A 23,475-nucleotide genomic window follows, 5' to 3' on the forward strand; every position below is an offset into this window, starting at 1 on the left:
GACAGACAGCAGTCATCTTTAACAGCAAACATACTTCACAGGAAGCGACTCAACTACGTTTTACTGCTGCTATGATTTAAACATCTTAATTAACATTGCTCTATTTCCCAAAGGAAAACAGCTGCTCTTGGTGACATGGCATTTTTGGAGCACTCCACAAACCGCGAGCAGAACTGAACATTATCACACGCAAAGCTTTAAAAAACCTTTACAGAAGAAAGGAAAAGGAAAAAAAAGCTTTAATTAGATAAGACAGAAGGATGAAGGGAGCAGTAACTGCTCCATACACTAGAGCAGAGTTCCCAGATACACAAATCACTACAAAGACTCCCTCAACAGCCCTGGAAACACTAAGACTAGGCAACACAAATGCTAAACATTGTAGGCTTCTGTTCTGGATGCAATGCATTTTATTTATTCTTCATTAGCATTTAAATCACAGAAGAAACAATTCTTAGTTCAACTTTTAGATAGATATATATATAAATTAACAGATTGCACTTCCTGACCGTACAAGGACTTGTATCTCCCAAAGTATGCTGAAAAAATGCCCAAAGTATAGCAAGAAAAAAATCAGTGCAATCTATATAGCCACGGTGTCAAAAAAAGCTTAGAAAAATAAGCCTTAATTGAAAATAAAATGTAAGGAATAGATTTTAAAAACTAAATCTATCTTAAAGTTCTGGTGAGAAGAAGCAGTTAATTGCATAGAGTTCTAGGGCAAAGTTTCACAGTCAGATAAACACTTCCATCTAAAAAAGACTTAAGAGACTGAATGTGTTGTTGCAGCTCACTGAAATACCAAAGCAAGTGGTAAGACAATCAGGTAAAATAAACATAATTTTTACAGACACTTACTTGAAGGGCGTGAACAGAATTGACAATGTAGTTTCCCTTTTCTGACTCATCTTAACCTGCATAAAAGAGCATTAAATCATTACATGCAAGCGGCAACAAGACTAAAAATTGTATCAGGAATTAAACTACAAAAGATCACAGACGATGTCTAAGACTTTGGAAAAGGAATGAAATCACACTGTCAATAGCCTGTCCATACAACTGGGTGTTATACTCCAGTATGCACAACTCCTCTGAAACTGGAAACTGAGCTCCTGGAAACTCAGACCTGCTCTAAAGTAAATAAAATTATGCTCCAGCCAATGCTTTTCTCAGAAGGCTTTCTACAGTTTGCAGGACAAAAGGAAGACACGGCTAGAAGTGTTCCAGGCTTCAGACAACCACCCTGAATGAAACCCCATTTACACCAGACAGGCACCAGTACACTGCAGCAAATACCGCCAGAGCAATGCTGTAAATCCATTAACCTGCACATGGACAAAAATAGAAGGTTTTGATGCCATCAGAGCCACTTTATCCAAGGTCCCCCAAATCATCTTCAAGGCCACCTGCAGCTGCCTGACTCAAGTCTGACAGTTGGCATAATGTACAGTCAGGAACTTCCTAAGCACACTACTTGTAAAACCTGACAACTGGAAGTAGCAACCCACACATTTTATCCTATCCATCCAAGGCAACATCATCTCCAGGGAGCACAAACTGTGGTCAGGTCAGCCCATCACAGGAAAAGTAAAAATCTACTTGGCATGTCTAAGCCAGTCTACTTCTGCTTCAGCAAAGGAAAAGGAAATTCAAAGGAAATGCAGACAGGATCATTCCAAATGCTAAAAACAAGCCAACAACAACCCAGCACTACAGAACAAAAGTAAGCTCAAAAGAAAGGAGAAGCAGAACTACTTTCATTTTTTAAATAGTCTCCAAGATGCCAATTTAACTGAAAAATATCTGAGTCATCCTTAATTCTTAAAGCAGAGGTCTTCCAACTACAGAGGTGATGTCGGCATGCTTCAAACTTCATGCCCAACCCCACCAGCTACTTCCCCTGTTAACATGCCAGCTCTCCACCATATTTTTGCAAGTCATTCTGCTGCTGACACTGCCACCCTGGTATCCAACCTTTGTGAACCTGGCATTCGCAAAGGGACAGAAGATGCTGAAGGTGCTAATCTCATGCAGGCCATCTCATGCTAGTTCATTGTTTCACTATCATGACAGGAATTTCCAGACAGGATAACAGTTCTTTTGTGTCTCAGCTTCTATCTGTGCAGGATGGTTTTCCCTCAGAGTATTTCTATGCTTTGCCAAAACGTGGATTTTGGACAGTTTCTCACTCCACTGCTTAGTGAAACAGAACCTTTTTCATTTGGACCACTCATGTGTTCTCATAATGTAATATCCAATATTAAATTAATCAAGACAGAGGAGCCAGAGATGAACACTTGCAAAGGAAAACAACAGATATAACAGAATTAGCTAAAAGTTAATTAGGCCACTAATTTAATTTCTTTAATGCACAGGAGCCTTTTACTTTTCTGATGTGTTTTTGCACTGACCCTGATCTAAGGCCTTGTCTCCCAGCCCCCATTGCAAAGGCATTATTTCCCTTCTCTGGTACCAGCATTCTACCTACATACTGCAAGTAGGTTTATATTAACACCAATCAACATCACCATTTTTGTTAAGAAGCAAGAAAAAAGTTACTCATTCTCCTTAGAAAAAACCAACCAACCTTCTTTATTAAAGTATTTCAAGCTTCCTTAGGTAACTCTCACAGCTATTCAATCAAATGAATGTGCATTCAGTTTTAATCCTTTCAACTTGGCACACTATGTATAGGATAAGTCATACAATTATTTTACACATAGCAACAACTATTATTCAAATAAGTTGGGCTTTTTTACCATATGTTTGGTACCTTAAATTGCTCAAGAATCTGAACAGCATTGGTAAACATGCTTTCTGCTTTGAAAAGAGCACTAGTGTTCAGATACTCCAGAGGCAGAGTTCCCTGAGGAAGAAAGATACACATGATAAGTAAAAAAAAAAAAAAAAATAAAATTAAATAATAGGAATTTCTCTTAACTGAATTGCTGGCCAAATAAGCAGTAAGAACACTTGAAATTACTGCTGAACTAACTCATGTAACTCCTTTGAAAATACTCTTCTCACAAAGATTTGCAACATCATAGGGATTGTTTGTAATATCTCAGCTTCTACAGGAATGCAAAAAACATAAATAACAAGTTGTTACTAAACTATATACTAAAAAATAATATCAACTCAACCTCTAATTTGAAGCCATTTTTGGTACCCCTAAAAGTCTTCCACCCAAAGCCTCACCTGGGCCTGACTCAATCCATGACTTGTGGCAGGAAAGGGAGTAGTTCCCATGCCACCCTGTGTTGGGCAGCTTTCCTCACATAACCAGCAATGACTGCAGGACAGGGGGACAATCCCTGGGACAAAGTCTCCAGAAGAAATATTTCAAAAAATATGCTGTAAATAGGTGTTTTATATGTGAAACTATCAGCGTGACAGCACACTAATGAAATGGTAATTGCCATTTCAATATTTATGAGGCAACTTTTGGACTATGTAATAATACATGAGAGATATTAAAAGAAAAAGCCATCTCACTGTTCACTAAATTAGAGGCACAAGATAACATCTGAAGAAAGTACACTAGTTTAATAAAGAAATAATTGAACATTAAATTGCAGGAACTGGCTTGTTTACAGACTTAGCTTTCATGATCAAAATCATGTGTTATTCAAACCATATTGCATTTTTACCATCCCTAAAAACAAAGCAACAAAAAACTTTTATATAGCTCAAGAGTATGAAGCTGCAGATTACAAAAGAACCAGCTGCCTCTCCAATTAAAAGCCCTATACAATACATTAAAAAAAATTTAATTTGTACTCTAAACTAAAGATACACACATAAAATGAAAACTACAAGCAGTCTTCACACCCTATAGCACTTTTACAAATCTGTAAATCTTTCTCCTCACACACCTCAAGTCTTGTCCCCAGCACCTCTTCCTTTAAGGTGAACAGATTGTTATAACATAGAACAACATTTGTACTTCTTACCACAGAGTTCAGGGGGAAAGGCACACCGATAAGGGAAGCCATCAGTGGTGCTATATCAGCCTGTGCAAACAGAAGCATTCCCATTTTAACATCGTTTCAGCATCCAGAGATAATAAATTCAGCTTAATTTTAACATGTCTGCATATGCAAAAGATAATTATGTAATATTGCCAAGTTATACGTACAACTCTCCTTTACAGTTTTTTGGTTTTTTAGTTTCTAGTAGTCATGGCATGATTAGATTCAAAATGTGAAGCTCTGCTGCTGAACAAGCTTGAAAAAATACATTCCATTTAAAAAGTAAATATAATCACCCCAGTATTTATTTGCAGGAATTCAGCAGCTCCTTTACTGCACTCAGAGAGGCATGCCACTTTTTATGACTATTGATATGACCAAAATAACTAATTTCATATTTACAGTTTAAGCTATATACTGGATATACTGCTTTTCACAACATTCTTTATCCCAAGCTTCCACAGTGCAGATTACTCATCTTCTCCCCTTCAGAGGGAGTTCCTGAAGTTTTTTTAATGTCCAGCCAGGCCTCAGAAAGGCCCTTCAATCTACACCAAGGATCTCATAAAATAAGCCATCATTTCCTCCTATTTGTAATAACAAACACTGCCTCTTACCAGGTTTACATTTTCCTTTAATATAAAACTACACAACAAAAGTCTTTGTTTCTGCAGAATAAATCTGAAGAAATTACACTGAAACTACATGCACTGCTCCAGCCTCAGATCTACTGGGCAGACTCCAAACCATTATTTGTGGAGAACAGTACACTTGGAGTGTAATGATAATTAGAGGTCTCATTTGCTATTTTTATCCCTAGTCCCACGTGTACTACAGGACAACAGCTCTGTCTTTGGGAACTCCATTACCCAGGACAAAGTAATACTCAAGACTCTTCTTTACAGTCTCAAAACAACATTGCCATAACTCCTACCAACCTTGAGAGGAAAACTGATCTTTTTTGTAGTTTTGTACTAAGGCTTTGCTGAAAGCACTTGATCCAGAACATTCCCAATTTGGACCTTCTAGCATGAGATTATTTCCTTTGTTTGAGTAGGTTTGGAGTCTGTTATTCATATATTGATTTTTGAAGCACCAGTTTTAAAAAAGCTTGACTGATTTAGGATCAAAGGAAAATTGTTCACATTCTTTTCTTCTTTGACAGTACTAATTGTCTAAATTGCAAAATATTTGGGCCACAATCACAGATGAAAAACACTCACAGTTTACCACCATAGCAAGAAATGGTTTTGATTTTGTGACAGCAGCTTGGGGGACCTGGTATATTGTACTGCACTCTTCCTACAGCCATGTGGGATCACTTAGAGAAATGGTGCAATATGCACCTTCAGGAGAAGTTGTGTGTACAGCTGTCACGTGTCAACAAGCAATTTAAACTTATCCTCATATTGTTATTGCGGTTCCTGTTTCTAGGGAAATGGTACATTGGTGTGATCACTCACTGAAATTAATAAATTACTTTAAATCACACAAAACTCATAATTTAAGGGGAAAACTTATGAACTATTAAATTAGGTGTGTTTGATACCTGATTGACATCAAGCCTCTTCAAGTTCTCCAGTTGCCATTCTGCAAGAAACAACAGAGCACCTGAACAGCTAATCGACACAGATTTGAAAGGACAGTTCAAGTTCAGTTGATATTTACTATTTTGTTGCCATTTTCTGTAAAGTGTTGATACTAAAGAAAATTATGATGTTACGTGAAGATGCTAGCTCAAGAAGGGTTACAGATAGAACTCAACAGGCAGAAACAACAAAATGTATTCATTTCAGTTCACATTTTCTTTTATCCAGCAGGATAAATTGCTGCCTGCAATTGTGACCTAGATCAGTGTAGTATTGCAGTAGGAAAAATGCCAAGGCTTTTATTTTTTTCAGCGCAGTGATGTATTACCTCCTGTGTCAACTAAAAGAATCAAACCCAGATTTCGGAGATTTATAGCATCTCTTCAATAGTTTGCAAAAAAGCCTAACCCAAGGTCCTAAATGCACTGGTACAGCATGGTACAAACATTATATCCTAAAGCTTTGGCACATCACACAAAACCTGGTTGAAAATTGTATTTTCCTGCTCTATGCTGGCCTCTAAGGAAACAAAGAGAAAATTGCCTGCTTTCTTTGGGGGTGGAGAGTTATTTAAAAACAGAGTTTAGCAAGGTTTAGTTTTGGTTTTTTCTTTCATACATCTGCAGTACTGCACACACCAAACATATTTTCAGCAATTAGTTCATACCACTGCAACCTTGGGGGGTCTGAGTACAGGCCCATTGTTATTTGGTCCCACAAGCATCCTGAAGAGCATACTTGTACCTTAACAGCAGTGAGATAGCTAAGGGGAGTTCCCATGGCAACACAGGGGAAGTATTAGCAGCATTAATCACCAGTTCTGTTAAACTCACACCAAAAAGATACAAGTTTGCTTCCTTTTGCTTCCCAGAGAAGGAAATGGATTTATATTTCTAGAAACAGACTCTTACCCATATTTCTATTTATATAAATGAACTGCCTGTTTTCCCTTTAAATATAATTTTCCAAAGAAAAACATTGGAAAACTGTCTATACACACACAAAATGTGCCTAAGGTAGGAAGAAACTGTATCTCTGCTAGAAAAAACATCTCTTTCTGTTAAAAATTTTTCATCTCTGCATGCCCTACTCAGATATTCCAAAATGCAGAATTGAAGACATCGGCTTTGGACCAGAAGCCACAGGACACCGAGCCCAGGAACTCCTAAGGACTGGGACACACCTACAGACTGGCCAGTCCAGGCTGTACTCCCAGGAGTGAGGTATCTTGGCTGTACGTGCTGCCCACACTGGTTCATGATTCCAGCTCAATGTCTAGGTTTCCTGTACAGTGCTCAGCAGTTTTCCACCCACTTTACAGAGTGGTTTTTTTGCCTTTATCCTGCCCTGCTTTTACCACAGTCCACTGGGTTGTCAGATGCAAACAAGGAAACAGCAGGGAAGTGCCAGTTCAGAAAGTGGCTGAGGATGAGGATACACAAACCAAAGAAAATCTCACATAAAACCTCACGGAAGCCAAACTAGTGGAGGGTACACTGAGCTCCCTCAGCTGTGCCAAAGCAGGCTGAGCCCCCTACAAAGCAGGTTTGTATCAAGCACTCCACATCCTGATGCTGCAGGAGGTTGTGTGTTCACTGACAAGTTCCTCTGGGCTTGTGCCCCAGGGCCAACCATCAGCTCCCGAGAAGCTAGAGAGCAGCTCTGGATTCTCTTTCTTTCTGAAGAACAGTCAAACCAGTGGCCAAATGGGTAATAGCACATGTTGCCCACAGGATGCAAGGCTGCTGTAACAAATCTTTCCAATAGGATTGCATGAGCAGGCCTGAGGGAAGGCACAGCACAGGTGATGAGGAGAAGGCTGCCAACCCAGAGCAGATTCTGTGTCCTTCTGGCCACCTAAGGAGCACAATCATCTCTCTGTGACAAACTGAACAGGCTAAGTCCTGCCTGTTGGCACTGCTTTGAGGGGTATGAATCCTCCATGGCAACAATGAGAAGAAAGACAATTCACTGAGCTACCTACAGCCTGCTTGCACTGAACAGATCACAAGAAGTTGGTCAGCTTTAGAAACATTCTGTCAATATTTCCATAAACACTTGGAGAAATTAGAAAGGATTGTCAATAGATGAAAGAACTTGAACATTGGAGCATGCAACTAGAAATGTAAGCCTGACACCTGCATACATCAGTGACGCAGCCGTCTTGAAAACACCCTCCTCCCCTGCACACAGTCACAGCTGCAGCTGCATGGAGCAGGAAAGACCGATACAAAGAACATTTCAAGAGAACTCTTTTAAACAGCTTTCCTTTTATATGTTACCTTTGTGAAAATATCTGGGATTGTAACAATGGAGTAGCATAACTGTATTGACCAGTGCAAGTGCCAGGTTCCATTTCAAAAATTCTCTCTTTACTTCTAAGCTATGTAACCTACTAGAAGCTCTGATGCACTACCAGAGAGAAAACAGTCCCTTTTTAAGAAGATACTTATTACTCAAATAGAAATTCAAACTCCCAAGATACTTAGAGCGTTTCAAATCTCCAATACAGATCATCCTTGACAATTAAGAATCTGTAAGGTCTAAACAAAGCAACAACGTGCTTGACAGACACTAAGCTAGTAAAAAATGAACAGAGGCGTTTCTGATGTTTGCTTTGGTGTGCTTGGTTTTTTGGGTGGTTATTTGGTTTGCTGGTTTTTTTAACCATCAAAAGGAAAACATGAAGCAGGCACAGCAGGGTGCAGACAAATGTTGTCCTCTAAGTAAACACACATTGTCTAAGAGATGAGGGCCATATACCTTTCCCTATTGTGCATCTGGGAGTCAGCTCAATGCTCATCTTTTTTGAAATCTCTCACATCATTTTCATCATGACTTGAAGTCAGATGCTGAGGTTTGCACTAAAGCTGCTGAGAATCAATGAAACTGACAGATGTAAAATTCAGCTATTGTAGATCAACACTTAGATATCAAATGTCCTTAAAAGTCTAGCAGATCAGCTATCGCTGACACCAAAATCAGTTTTGTATTCTGTTTGCCTTTTTTTTTCCTACAACTCATTTTCCATTTTATCACAGATGTCATTGTTTTATAGCAGCAGTCAGGCACAAAGAGTGAAATGTTAGCACTACTTCTGAAATGACCTAATCTGTTACCAAATACCTTCTTGAGAGCAGGGCGGAGTTAAAACCTCACGGCTGAAGTAATTTTTGCCTGTTTTCTCTAATGTACCTTGACAAACAATCCAATAAAATAGGAAGTCATCACCTCATTGATCATGAGCAACAACCCAAGACTCAAGGTGTCTTAAGAAACAGCAGGCCACAAGAATGAGGCACATGAAAGAGGACCAGCTTGAATAATTTAATCATATGTGAAAGATTCTCTAACCCCACTGATATTTCAGTAAGACAGCGTTTATTGCATTATGTATGTGAAATAATAAAAACTCATTCTTTAAAAGTTTACTCTTGAATAAATTAGAAAAGGGAACAACAACAGTGAAGAATCACAGTTTTTTATAGAGAAAAGCTGTTTACATTTGCACAACAGCTGCAAGGATTCAAATGAGACAAGACAGCCCCTGGAATGTCCACAGGGTTGTGCTGTGAAGTTAGAATGGAGTCTTGGAACTTATCAACTTATGTTTCTGTACTAATACCATTCAACATCTGGGAGTTAAAAATTAAGTCTCCTGGAATGCAGTTTTAGGAGCATGAATAGCCTCCTGTCAAAAAAGAGAGAAAGTCTTCAATTCGATGATTAGATAAGAAAACTGACTGATGTTACCTATGCAGTTTTGCATAGCTTCCTTAGGTATACCCTGTCACCTTTTCCTTACACATCACACAAAGCAAATCACACTTACTGAAATGGAACAGAAGTTAGTGAAGCTCAACAGGTGTAATGGTTAAAAACATCTCCGTTTCCACCAGAATCTTTCACTTAAGTTTTATATTTTACCTACCTTTCAAAAAATTGTCTTCAAAGACCTGGGTTGTAACTTTCTGTGGATAATTTACCCCAGCACCCCAAACAATCAGTGGTGTTAAAGTTTCTGAGGGATGACCGGCTCCATGGGATCCTAAGACACACCAAACAAGAAAAAGAGAAACTTTAAGACATGTGCTGTAAAAACAAACAAAATCTAGATGCACTAAAAATATGCACACATGTACTAAGCTCTTGATACAGACATACTAAACGCCTGTTAGAAGCAACCTAATCCAACTTCATAGCTTGTTTTTACATCACTAACCACAAGGGCTAAATTAAAGTTTCAAGTTGGGAAATCGGTAGCAGTTAAGTCAAGACTAAATAGATAGAACTTTTTCTATTAAAACTCACAAATTTTTAACATACAAAAAATAAAGCCATAGTATTTTTAAAGCCTCAACCTATAGAAGAGTTGCCAGCTCAAAACATGTACATGTGCTTGTCCTGAGCATCTCGGTGAAACCAGGAATGCCTGATTTCAGCAACATTAGGCACAGGTGAAAAAAAAAAAACATATAGAACTGACCTCTGAATAAGAATTATACTTCCACTTCAAAACCAGGAAGCAATATGCATGGCAACTGTCATCCTTCCAACAGTGATAGAAGTTCATTTTTAAGGTTTTAAAGTCTAGTAGCACATTGTTTAAAAATTGGTAAAACGTTACTTTCTTCCTTGGGGAAACAGATTCCTTGCAGCTTAACATATCAGCTACCAAAAGCAGGAAGGTTGAAAACTATGACATCTCAGCAGCAGTTGTACTGAAGCACGAGCCACAGAAGCTTGAAAGAAATGCTGGTCATTGAACCCAGTGGGTAAGGTACCAGAGCAGTGAGATAACCCAGCCTCAAAGGGAAGGGCTAGTTATAAAAGGCCTGTGTGGGTCCCTGCATGGGCTACAAGATTACACATTTGCACAGACACATGCTCTTCCCTGTCTATAAATATAGATTTTAATAAATACAAAGGACAGACAAAGCACACTGTTGTGCAACCTCAAGGCTATTCCCAACATCATACCTAATTCTGCCCTTAAAATAGAAAGTGGCACAGCTGAAGAGCCAACTTTGCTTACTTTAAATAGCCCAAAGCTTAAGAACACACTGCTCTGGGAATTAGATTTCTGATTTTTCTTGGTGGGCACTCTTTGGGCTCAAAAACAGCAACAACTGCTCTTCTTTGAAAAACTTTGGAAAAAGAGCTTATGGAGAGAGCACTTCCTGTATCTTCCATGGACCAGGGATTATTTCTTATATCAGTTATATTCTTATTACTGCAGGAGGAAAAGTGATATTATGGTGAGTTTACATTTTAGCCAAGCCACAAGCTCCATCAGCATTTCACTGAGATTCTGCCTCTATGAATACTTTAAGGCAGATAGAGCTGAGAGAGGCAGCTTTACCCACTCCCTCCCTGTTATAAAGAACTGTTTCAGTTCTGATCTAAATAACAAGAGGGGACGAAAAATAATTATTTTCAGCTGATTCAGTTCCAGGTTCTACGTCCAGCACTCTCCAAATAGACTTTTTCAGGGAAAAGGGGGAGAAAGGGTGCTTTTTTTAGCTGTCTGTTCCACAGACCAGCACACCACATAGGTACTTGTGCCAGGATGGCAGCAGGAACAAGGGGCCAAGGTGAGGGTGGGTATGGAATGCCCTGTGTTGGTGGTCAGCAGTTCCATCTGTCATCAATTTAAAGCAAAACCATGGGGTCAGACTGAGAAGCAAGTGACTTCATTGGCTTTTGCCAGCAACCACAGCGTCTTTGACCATGTCTAATTCAGATCCTGTTATTTTCCCTAATAGCCCCCCCCCTATCCTTCCAATGTTTCATTTGTTTTAGAACTGGTGCACAAGCCATTCTGCAAATAACCACTGAAAAGCTGCAGCAGGGGCTGATACTACCAACCAGCTCAAATTAAAACCCCTGAACTACCCTTCAGACAGCTCACAATGGGCCTGAGCAGAACCTCTGGGTTTGCTCTTGGATTTTCTGAAGTGAACTTGAAAGTTATTAACATTTCTGGCACAAGATCAAGCTTTTCCTTCAAGACAGAGATGATGGAAAACTATGACAGACCTGTGGTTCTCAAAGCCTGAAGAAGTTACTCCTAACACCTTTATTCCCCCTCTAAAGGATCCAGTGCATACTGAGAACACCCCTGCAGCTCACTCTGGCAGCGAGGAAGGCCAACAGCACCACAGGCAGTGTTAACAGGAGAATGGTACAGAGAAAGGATTGCTCTCTTCAGTACCTGTGAGACAACCTCCAGACACTGGATCCAGTTTTGGGCTCCTCTGGTACCAGAAAGACACCCATCATCTGGAACGGTCTCAGTGAGGAGCACTTGCCCTGTGAGAAGCAGCTGAGGGACTGGGGCTTGTTCAGCCTGGAGAAGAAATAGCTTTGGGGAGAACACAGCAGGGCAGCCTGCCTGTGCCCTGCTGGGAGGGGGCTTGAGAGAGGATGGAGCCGCAGTGTCACTGTGGTGCACAGTGGGAGCACGACAGAACAGCCATAATTTGACACAAAGAAAGCTCAGATTGCAGATAAAGAAAACCTTTCCCCCTCCACGAGGGCAGGCAAGCAGCAGAACAGCCTGCCCAAAAGGGTTGCATAGGCTCTATCCCTTTGAGGTTTTAAGGGCTCTCCTGAATAAAGCCCTGGCATCTCTGTCTGATTCAAAAGCTAAGCCTGCCTCTGCCTTGAGCAGGTGGTTGGACCTCCTAAGATCCCTATGATCATATAAATAAATAAATACATATAAATATATATATACACCCCTTCCTTATAAAAAATTATGAAATATATTTTTTGTATTTTTCAAGAAATTATCAGAATTAAAAATTTACTGCAAGACGCAGTCAGCTCAACAATAAATATTATTCAAAAGCGACTCTTTCGCAAATGAACGATGGTAATTAGGCTGATTGGATAAGTATACTAATATTTTTGTTATCTCTGATGACAGAAAAAAATCTGCAGCCCTTCAGTTGAAAAAATTTAGGATTTCACACACAGAAAGATGCTGACTGTTGTTTTGCCATGACCACGCCTGGAGCATGAGTCAAACGTATCCTAGTTAGTAGCTGCAAACAAGAACCATGCCTTGATTCAAAAGTATAGTTAGTAGCTGCAAACACACAGCATTGGAAGAGATCCTTTTCACTGGCTGCACACAAGGACAGGAGTGTTCTTAAGATGCTTGAAAGAAGAAAGAATTAGGGAAAAACGTCTAAATGAACTTAACACTGCAAACTTTTCTCATCTGCCCTCAAAGCATTTGGCCACTGTGGCCATACCCTTCACAAGTCTCCTCTGTGGGTATCAGCACAGTTGGCCCCTGCCTCACTCTCCTCTCTGTACTCTCAGCTCCTTCACCTGTCTCCAGCACCAGCCTCTGCTATGAAGATCACAGAGCAGTCCCTTCCTTTCTGCTGTGTTTAAAAGGACAAAATAAGCAAAAAGATTCTGCAGCCCTCACAAAACCTCTCCCTGCACAGTTTTTCACCGGCTCCTGGACGGATTTCCCACCTTTTCCAGGTGCTTTAGAGCACCGAAGTGAGAACTGTATCTCCCAGAGGGGCTGGAACAACACCAAATTTGCTGTTGGCAGCCAAATAACACCATCTCCTCCTGCCTGAGGTGGTTTTCTGCAGCAATCTTTCTATCTCTACTAGCAGTCACTGAGGAAATAAAGCTTTAACTTAGTGTCTTTTTTTCTGTACAGACATGGAATGCAGCTGTCACAGCAATTTGCATGGATTTTCAAACACAAGCAACACTTAGGATACCAAATCAAAGCAGGGGTTCCAAAGCTTCTCATGGGACAGAACTCTCTAATCACACACCAGATGCCCATAAATTCAACTGACTCAATATTTAAAAAGACTCACCCCAATCTGTCATTCCATGGTCAGAAGTCAAAATAAACGCAGTCTTTCCATCATTTCCATAAAAATTGTCAATCAATGAAGCAATTTCTTTCACACCCTCATCAACTTGTTTAATATTCTCCTGGTATTCCCTTGAAAAATAGGAAAAAAATGTTATATTTCAGGTGGCTCTCACACTTGGTATAAAGCAAGTTATTCACGGTCATAAAGCCCAGTCCTTGGAGTACAGACAGCTTTAACCTCAACTGAACATCAAGCTAACAAAAGGCTTCCTAGATGCAAAACCTCTCCTCCTCTGAGTCTTACTGAATATTAAATCATTGCAGCACAGTTTGAAGGTTACTGAAACCACAGTTTCAAATGGATTTATACTTCAAATCTGACCTGTCCTTGATATTAGACTATAATTTTACTACTCACAGCTGCCAGGCAAGTTAAGCAGAATGCCAAAACTAAGGAATTCTGGAAAATTCAAACACCTTAAATGGTAAGTTGCAAAAATTACTTTAAGCTGGTAATTAAATGGCAAAGAAAGATCTCACCAAGCAGTGTTTTGAGATGATTCATAGATCAGGATAGACTCTAGTTTTCTGGAATAGAGGCTAAATAAAAAATCTGCATATTTTTAGAAGAAGTGATTGACCATGACTGACTTTCAGGCAACTAATTTCCTATCTGTTAATAAAGTCAGTTTTAAAACTCTGTCTTTAAAAAAATTATAATAAATGAGCATTAGACATACAGCAAGTATGAACTTCAGAATGATGCAGGAAATCAGAGAATTTTAAAAGTATGCAAGGATCAAGACAAAATCCTGCAAAGCAGGATGTGAAGAAATTAAAACAAAGTTCACACAGAATAACACACTTCAAGAGGAATTGGTGATGCAAACTGTTAATCTGAACTCTTCTCTTTTTTTAAGTGTAATAAGGAAAGCCAAAACATAATGCTGAAATTTTCCATTACTGCTGAGCTTACTGTTGTCTACAAACTCAATGATATCAGTTCAGCAGTGGGGTATCTGAAGACTGTACCCATTTTATATTTATAACTGCATTTCCTACATATCCTCTAGATTATGTATTGGCTGCAACTAAGAAAATTGCTAAAAATCAGATCTGAACACAGGAATATAACCCGACATACTATACAGAGCAAAAATCTGTCATTTCTATAGACAGGGCCTTAAAAAACAAAATAACCCCAAACATTCAGAACATGGTAACATATATGACCCCCAATACTACAACTCTTGTTTCTGCCTTAATAAATTGCACTGTTAAAAAAGTCACTATATGCATTTAAAAGGAGTAATAAAAATATGCTTAATATCTCAATTACCTCGAGTTTGGCCGATGAGCATGTCCATTGGTGTCAATGCCTAGCAAATGCAGGAACAGAACCACTTTCTCTTCATTCAGAGCAGAGAACAATGTTTGATTGCTTCTGGAAGAATTAAAGAAGCTCTGTATGGAATAAGCCATTAATACATTAATTTGAGTAAAATGGAAGAAGATAAGCATCTTATTAGAACTAAAACTGCTGTTTCTGTATCAAAATACTAGTAGTTATTAGAGTTTAAAAAGAGAAAAAATAATGACTTCCCAATTTACAGCTTGGAGGACACCCACTATCAGTAAGGTCATTCCAAATTTTCAGCTAATCTAAGACAACATTAACATTGAAGTGTTCTTTTGTTGTCTGGGGGGCTTTTTTGTTGGGTTTTTAATTTGTTGGTTTGGTTTCATACAGGGGTTTTTTGAGTTTGCGTAGGCAAAAATACATCAACCCTTCTTTGCCTCCTGTATAAACAAACTGATGAACCATTATGGCTTACATTTCTATTGATTTACTGACTTTAAATTGGAAGCAAAGATCTCAACATCCTTGCTTTGGAAGCAAGTTCTGCAGGACTGAGGTACCAAGCTACAATTTGTTTGCAGAAACTAAATAAAAACAGAACAAAACACGACATGCTTTGCAAATACATGAACTACAGAACATACATCTGCCTTGCACATGTCCTACTTAAGCATCCCTGAGGCAGATGCCAGGGGAGAATTTTCCCCTTGGACTGAATGAGTCTTGACACAGCTATTCTGTGTTAGACCAGCCACGCTGCATCAATGCAAAATGCAGGCAGACAGCGATTCCAGCATCAGCTCCTCAGTAACAGCACCACCCAAGGAAAGTTAGGAAGGATCTTAGTTCAAAAAGCATCTAGAGAACCTTTCAGTACACTAACATAAGTGAGAGTGTCTTTGAACTTCATGCAGGAGTCCAGGGAAAATGCTGGTAGAGGCAGGGAAACATTTCTGCCACCGAAGGACGGGGGAGTCCACCACACAGCTGTGATAGTGATGGAGCTCTTAAAATCTAAAGCTCATACCTTGTATAAACAAAAGTCACTGTACCCAGGGGAAGACTAAAGTGGCAGTAAGGATATCACAGTGAGCTGTGCCAGGAAACCATGGCAGTATGCAATTCCACTTTTCTAACTCCCTGAGTACACACAAGCCGCATGGACTAATATTTGCATGCTCTCAGCTTCAGCTCTTGTCCAAACAAAATCGTGACCAAAGTCCAGAGATATTTTAAATAAAGATACAAGAAAAAAAATCCGATTACATTAAATAGCAATGTAATTATTTTAAAGGAGATTTTCATTTCCCACAGAGATCCGCCCACCTGCACATATTTGACCACAGACTGAAGAAGCTTTCCAGAGCACACCAGTAATTTGCAGCATACAATAAAACTGTTTCCTTAACTTTAATTAAATAACAGGAAATCAAAACAAAGCATATCAAAACAGACAAACAGGAAAACTCCCAAAATTAAATCTTAAAATGCAGATCAATATTAGAAGGCATATGTTTTTCTATCATAGAATGATTAAGCAAAAGAAATCATTCAGAGGAAGGCAAGGCCTGAGCTCCTCTCCCACCAGACAAGCCCCCATGATACAGCAAAAGCATCCCACTTCCCCAGTCCCATCCACCTCATAAGCCAAAGCAGCAGCAGCCAGAAAAGTTTGCCCAAATCCTGGCCAATTACAAACAAGAAGACAAAAGGAAGATTAGTGCAACCTAAGATGTGACGTCTTTTCCCAGAGCAAACAGCAAACTTTATCCCATGAAACTTGAACAAAAATGGTTTACTGAAAAAAAAATCCCAAAAACCAACAGAAAACTCACCTGGATTGATGGCTGATAAAGGTGGTGAGTTAGCAAGCAGGTACCAAACACATCAAGGGCAAAAATCACTTCACCTTGCTCTGGATGCCACTGAACTATTTGCTCAGAAGCATCCTTGTATCTCCACATAGCCTGCTAAATGACTCTTCTTTTTGGTACTCAGTGTTCACAAAACTCAAGTCCTACCTCTAGTTTTCAACCCATCACTCTATTCTAACTATCTTCTCATCCCGTTCTTTTTTATTCTTGCTTCCCTTTTATTTCCTCTATTCAGTAATATTGCCTCCACTGTATATGCAAGCTGAAACTCACCAAGAAGTTTCAGGGACAGCAGTAATCAACTAAGAGGCTGAGAGCACTCAGTTTTTCCAGCCTCAAGAAAAAGCAGCTAAGGAGAGGTCCCATTGCTGTATAAAACCATCTGCCATGAGGGTGAAGGGAATCTCCATCCTCTGATTGAGCCAGACTGATCAGAGGGCCTCAGAGATGACACAGGGGGAAACTCACAATTTGGAAAGTGGAAAATTGCAGTAAGACACAGAGACTTAAAAATTATTTGGTAAACCATAACTATAGCCAGATATTGGCACAGCTGCTTAGAAGGTTTGCCCTTGGAGACGGTAAAAATTTGACTGGGCACACTGCTCTAACTGAACCTCCTTCATGAAGAGAGCTGGACTCAAGATGACCACAGCTTTCTTTCACCTTGCTTTTTAAATGATTCTGGCAACTTTTGTTTGATTTTCTTCCAACTAACAACAAAATAATGCACTGGTTATAACTGATATGCAACTGAATGAGATGAGCACAAAGTTCCCCATTACAACATTTACAGCAAGCTGTGAATTTAATTATAATGTAAAACTAAGTAAACTACTACAACAGAATTTTAGTTTTAACTATGTGAAATCTTCATCTAATCACCTTCCCCCTCCGATGGGAGAAAGCAAAGAAGAAATAAAGACTACTTATAAGGTCTAAAAAATTATTTACAGGCGTCTGAACAAAATATGAACTTGAAAGTGTTGAACATCTAAGTAATTTGGGACTTTGTTTCCTCAAACAGTGTCTTCCATGGAAGCATGATTCTTTAGTAGAGCTGATAAACTGCTGCTGACTGCATGTACTAGAGAGACCAAACTTTTCCCTTTCACAAAGCTCCTTAATCTAGGACAAGTTAATTTAATTGGCTGCTTAAAGCCATGCACACTGATTTGTGCTGATGGGAGAGTTTAAATAGTTATGCCAGTTTTCAGATGTAAAACAAAGTACAAAGGCAGGACCAACATATATGCCAGGTTTGGATCCCTTGAGCATGATCATGCACAAGACACTAACACATTTTAAATGAATCATAAAACCATTGCATTGCTAATTAGAGCAGAGCTATCTGTATTGAAATCAACATCCAGTCACAGCACTGTCTGCAGAGCTTCAAAGTTTAACATAATTCAGTTCTGGACTCCATCCACCACCCCGCACAGAAGGGACAGTCTGAAGGCTTGGGTGGCCTTTCTCCAGCAGAAAGCAGACAAAGGAAGAATGGAATACTGTGTTCAAAATGAGAAAAGAATAAAGGAAAAAACCCACAATTTTTTGCCATCTGTATCTACATGTCCTTTTCAGTGAGAAGACATTAAATGAATATCCTATCCTTTGATCATAATAAATTGTGGTTAAGCCATTACTGGAACTCATGTCCAAGTCTGAGTTCCTGGAATTTTAAACTTTTTACCCTAAAAAAAAAAAAAAAAAAAAAAAAAAAAAAAAAAGTTGAATCTTCCAAAACTATTTTCCACTAAATATTTTCAAAAATCAGAAATGCATCAACATGATCTTTTTTCCCCATTAGTTAATCTAGACTCACGTATTTTGCTCCTTAGTTTCTTAGCACAGACTCAAACTAGGATTTTGGTAGAAGTTATTTTACTGAGAGTCACAGAGCCACATTTCAGTGATTAAACTCCAGTCCTTAATTATTCTGCCGGCTTCTTAAAAAAAAAAAAAAAAAACAACAAAAAACACAAACACACCAAAAGAAGCTCCAAACAATCCAAAAACCAGAAAGAAACCACAGTCCATCAACTCCATGCCCATCTGGAACTCCAAACCAGTCCCAAGTTACTACTGCATTTTAATATTGCTGAATTTTCACACTGCTGTAGATAAAAAATCCCACAAAGTCTAGTCCATGGTGTATTTTCTGTCCCAAGAAAGGGTTACAATCACCTTGTGACATGAGGAGACAGGACAAGAACTATCAAGTGTCATACATTTTTCTTCTGCTCATGATTTAAGCATAGATACAAATAAAAAGTAGTTAAGAGTTTACCATGTTCTGATGGTAAGTTACTGTTAGTTAGCACTTTGAAAGAGAACAAGCAATTTCAGAGTGCCAGCACTAGCAGCCCAAACATAAGTTTGCCATTCTTCATTTTAACCCCATCATTTTTTGGGGCAGAGAAAGACACAAGTGACCCTCACAATGCTTGGGACCTGTGGACTGCAGAGTAGAGAGGAAGTACATTTGGTGGTTTTTGCTTCCTAAAGAGGAAGAAATCCAGTGACCATGTTGGCCAACATATGAATTAAACAATATATTGTTAAATACTGGAGATAAAATACAAAGAAGGACAAAAGAAAGTAGGCAAAGCAGATTCCAGCATACTGTCATTCCTACTTATATATAATCTCACAACCACAGCTGAAAGTTGTTTGAGCTATAATAGAAGAGTGACCTTGGTTTCAGTAAGCCTCAAGTTTCACTCTCCTGAAGCAATTGTTGATGTGTAGTTGAAGAGATGATTAATGGAATGTGTGGCTTATGCCAGTCAATCAAGTCCTATCCATCCACAGCAGGGAATTTAGATGGGTAAAATAAGTCTTAAAAATAATGGTGCTGGCTCCAAGGAAAAAGTAATCAGTAATGACATATATTTTAAACATATTATAGCTTGAAAGGATAAATGCCATTAGGTGTTCTGAAGCAAAAGAAAGGTAGTACCACCCTCATCTACTTGTGCAGCCTCAAATGACAGCAGGCTGCAACTTTATGACAACAGCTACTGAAGTGTAACTGACAGCCTCATTTGATTTGTATTATTCATATGCATTACAACACACAACATGGCACAAGTGCACATTCAGGGAAATGATGGCACTTAGAAAAAACATCTTTTCACCTGCAAACTAAGAAAATCACTTCCTTTGAAAATTAGCAAACTATAATGAACTTTTCCACCCTATGTCACTGTTTAAAGTAGAACTACCTTTCACTTTCTAAATAGATGATGATTTGGTTTATTGATTTATTTTGTTTTTTGTTTGATTTGATTTATGCTGGTTAGTTATACTAATGCATACAGTCCAGAGATCTTGTGAAAAAAAGTTTTAAGTCTCAAACTCCATTACCATCATTATGAGATCCAGAAAGTAACTCACTTAATTGCTTCAGTGATACAGATATTTATACACCAATGCCAGAATTTCTTAATCCAGAACAAATGAGGCAGCATGGAATAACATAAATAAAGGAATTAACAAATAATCAGAAATCATGTGCCTTGGAGTACTAACACAGTGAGAGTGTCACAGCAAACAACAGTCACAAAACAGCACAGACCCAAGCCAGCTGAGCAGAGCACCACAGCAACAAATTGCACAGCTCCGGGTCCTAAGCCACCTCCACCTCCCACCCTGTCCCCCAAAACAAACTGTGCCTGCTCTGGCAGCCACAGCACTGTGTGAGCCACAGCAGAAAATCAGAAGCCAGCTACATCTATCAGGAAAAGCGACACAGCTTGACAAAAAATAAGTCCATAATATTGCTTATTTTGCTTTCATAACAAAGACTTATCATTTCTATCATGCTGCAACAGCTGTTACAAAATCCCTAACTAATTGCAGTCAAGATCTTAAAGGGTCTATAGTACTCCAAGATGAGTTTCACATTATAGGCAAACAAAACAAAGCCAAGAATGTTTTTATAGGGAACTTTTATTAGTATTAATTTTTTAATTAGCATTGAATTGAATGACAAATACTTCCTTTAAGAATCTATTACACTTGTCATGAAAGTTGCCTCAAGAAATTTTTACTTATGACCCCAAGTGATAGGTCTTTCAAAACTTTCTTACTTTCTAGATCTCTGATACAGTGTTAACAGGTTCTGTGATAAATTTAACATGCAACTGTGCTTTTTATAAACAGGTAGCATAACAAGATTCTCTGCTTACCTTAACATGATCAAAAACCCATATGTCAAGCTTGGCTGCATCTTCTGCTCCAAAGTCTTCACTTTCTGCTGCATAACAAAATGTATAAACATGATCTCCAGTAGCACCTGCAACAACAATATCGACAGCACACAAGACATGAGATTTTTTGCGTTTCTCATAGCCAAAAATACTTTCATGCACAGGAGTAGAAACCTACCAAAAATGATGATCCTGAAACAAGTCAAAGAAATTTTATCCTTATTTTAAGCTTTCCCATAATTAATCCTTTTTGGAAGCCTGGATAACATTTTACCTCATTAGCTTATCAGCACCTCAGAGGAATGAAGAACAATGTTATCCAGTATGCTCAGGCAAGGAAGTAAAATGTGGAAAAGCAGATAGGAGAAAACCAAATCCCAGTTTAAGCAAATTAAACAGAATTTGGTTTTGAAACAAAGAATTTAATGGGTAAACTTCTAACCAAGGAAGATACATATTCATAGTCTTATTTAACAAGTGTTTTGGGGGCAGGCTGTTTAAGAAAAATATGCTCAGCTTTTGGTAGTTCAACTGAATATACAAGATAATGCCTTATCCATGAGGTCTCTTCCACAGGAAAACATATCACATATAACAAAGGCAACAGGACGGTTACTGTATTTGAGTTACTGTCACCAAAGGCCCAGTGGACAACTTCAGGGAGAAGATATTCAAAGTCTGTATCTTTAAAAGAAGCATCCAAAACAGAAAAGGGAGAACTACTCGACTATGCTCAGTCACAAAGTACAACACAAGGGCCACTGATGTGCAAACACCGCATCTGGACAAGGCAACTCCATTCTCTACTCACTGTCAAGGGAGCAAAGCAGAGAAGGGAGGGACTGGGGGGAAGACAAAGACTGGCAAGAAATTCAACTTCCTAAGTCCTGAGCCGATTTGAAGCTAGGTGAAGTTTAATTAAACAATTCCATCAGTGGCAGAGCTGCTACAGCTCAGGAGTGCCATTCATACTATGACTATATAAATTCCCAGAGGGGAAAATGTTCTTCAATCAGTTGATGACCAGAGAGAATATATCCAATCTGCTGTATGTCACAATTATATAACGCAGTTGTGTAAGCTTCCAGGCTTGTGAAAGAACCAACAACCCAGGATAAGGCAGCTGCTGAACCAAGATTATGTGGGAACCCACACAAAGGGATGCAGGAAGATGAAAGCTGGCACAGATTTCCTGATGCAGCTCTCCCCTGCACCTCTGGAGATGTTACTATTACTTATAACACAGAACACTCACTGCAGTTCTCAGACTAAAAGAAAAGAAAGAAAATACCGCCAGGCATTAAAAGTGAATGCAGGAATTGCAATTGGTGGATAAGTGAGTTCAAAAGAAGAAATAAGTCCTGTCCATCATTGCCAGGATGACTGATAGTTTAAGAGGATAGAATGCTGTGGTGTTTATCACAGTGTCACAGCAAACCTGAGGAGTCCTTCCTTGAGAAGTGCCACACCAAAGAAGCTAAATGACAGCACAGAGTTTGCAGAAAAAGAAAGGAACACATCTACCACTCACCCATTTCTAATTTCTACCAAAGCAAAACAAAACAATCCACCCAACCTTGCACTGCTATAAAAAGAAATGGTGGCAAAAGGAAGTCATACCAGGAAGGTTTTGAAAGTGCCTGCATAGCTTATAAAATAAATGTTTCTTTTCTTTTCTTTTTTTTCTGTTGTTTTTTCGGGGGGAGTTTTTTTGTTGGTTTTTTGTTTGGTTTGGGTTTTTTTTTAGTAAGAACTTTTACTATGCAAAACGTCAGGAAATATTTTAGTTCTATTGTTTGAGGGGACAGGCAACAGTATGCCAACACTTTTTTGAAGTCTGGGAATGAGGAAGCAAAGATGGATAGAGAAGTAGAAGAAAGTCAGGGATGGAAATATCTTTTAGAATGACAGTACTCTGCTGGGTTTGATGATGCCATTACACTATGGGAAATAACTGGAGGTGCCAAAAACTCCCAAACAAGATACCACCTCTTGCTTTTGCTCTCTTCTCTGCCACTATATCTCACACTCAGCACCAATATTCACATATTAGGATCAGGGATGAAGTTATCACACTCTTAAAATAAGATTTAGGTCCTGCAGAAAGTGAATGTCTCACTCTGTTAGTGGGACAGGCTGTGCCTCTGACAAGTCTGTCATGGGTCAGAAGCCAGATTAGCAGGAGAATTTGCCAGCAAATTTTGCAGGCACAAAAGAGGGCAAAAAAGAATGAATACACAGTCAGACACTGAGCAGGACAGTGTATGACCATTAGAGAGCTGTCACCAAATGTAGCCATGTGAGGGATAAAAGAAATTCTGCATTGCTTAACAATAAGAAGATGGAGAGGTCTGTCTGTCCAGAATAATCCTGACAATGGTTTGTCCCAGCTGTTCACATGATCTTGATGATACCTTTCTTCATACTCAAGGTAAAACAATGACCCTAGCCTTTCTGGAAGCTTCCAAAAAAGAGAAGGGGAACCCATGAAACAAAGGGCAATCTGGATGTAACAAACTAGTATCTACTTCCCCTCAGAGAGGCAACAGTCTCAGCTCCTCTTGCAGCACGACATTGTAATATACTCCAACCCAGACCACTGACAG

The 23,475-nt window shown here is 39.0% G+C and overlaps 1 protein-coding gene across 3 annotated transcripts in view; it reads right to left on the bottom strand.

The window, feature by feature from the left end:
* The window catches only part of PIGN (phosphatidylinositol glycan anchor biosynthesis class N), a 99,247-nt gene that overhangs the window by 54,008 nt on the left and 21,764 nt on the right, over positions 1 to 23,475 (bottom strand). For all 3 annotated transcript variants that reach the window (XM_041475998.1, XM_041475996.1, XM_041475997.1), the window contains exons 5-12: positions 20,849 to 20,955; positions 14,758 to 14,882; positions 13,417 to 13,547; positions 9,492 to 9,608; positions 5,521 to 5,561; positions 3,954 to 4,013; positions 2,774 to 2,866; positions 859 to 914 (exon numbers count right to left, since the gene is read on the bottom strand). In XM_041475998.1, the coding sequence (XP_041331932.1) occupies positions 859 to 914; positions 2,774 to 2,866; positions 3,954 to 4,013; positions 5,521 to 5,561; positions 9,492 to 9,608; positions 13,417 to 13,547; positions 14,758 to 14,882; positions 20,849 to 20,955 (730 nt within the window). The remainder of the gene's footprint in view (positions 1 to 858; positions 915 to 2,773; positions 2,867 to 3,953; positions 4,014 to 5,520; positions 5,562 to 9,491; positions 9,609 to 13,416; positions 13,548 to 14,757; positions 14,883 to 20,848; positions 20,956 to 23,475) is intronic.

Source organism: Pyrgilauda ruficollis, unplaced genomic scaffold (genome assembly GCF_017590135.1).
Source record: "Pyrgilauda ruficollis isolate IOZ18807 unplaced genomic scaffold, ASM1759013v1 scaffold37, whole genome shotgun sequence".
Taxonomy (NCBI): Eukaryota; Metazoa; Chordata; class Aves; order Passeriformes; family Passeridae; genus Pyrgilauda; species Pyrgilauda ruficollis.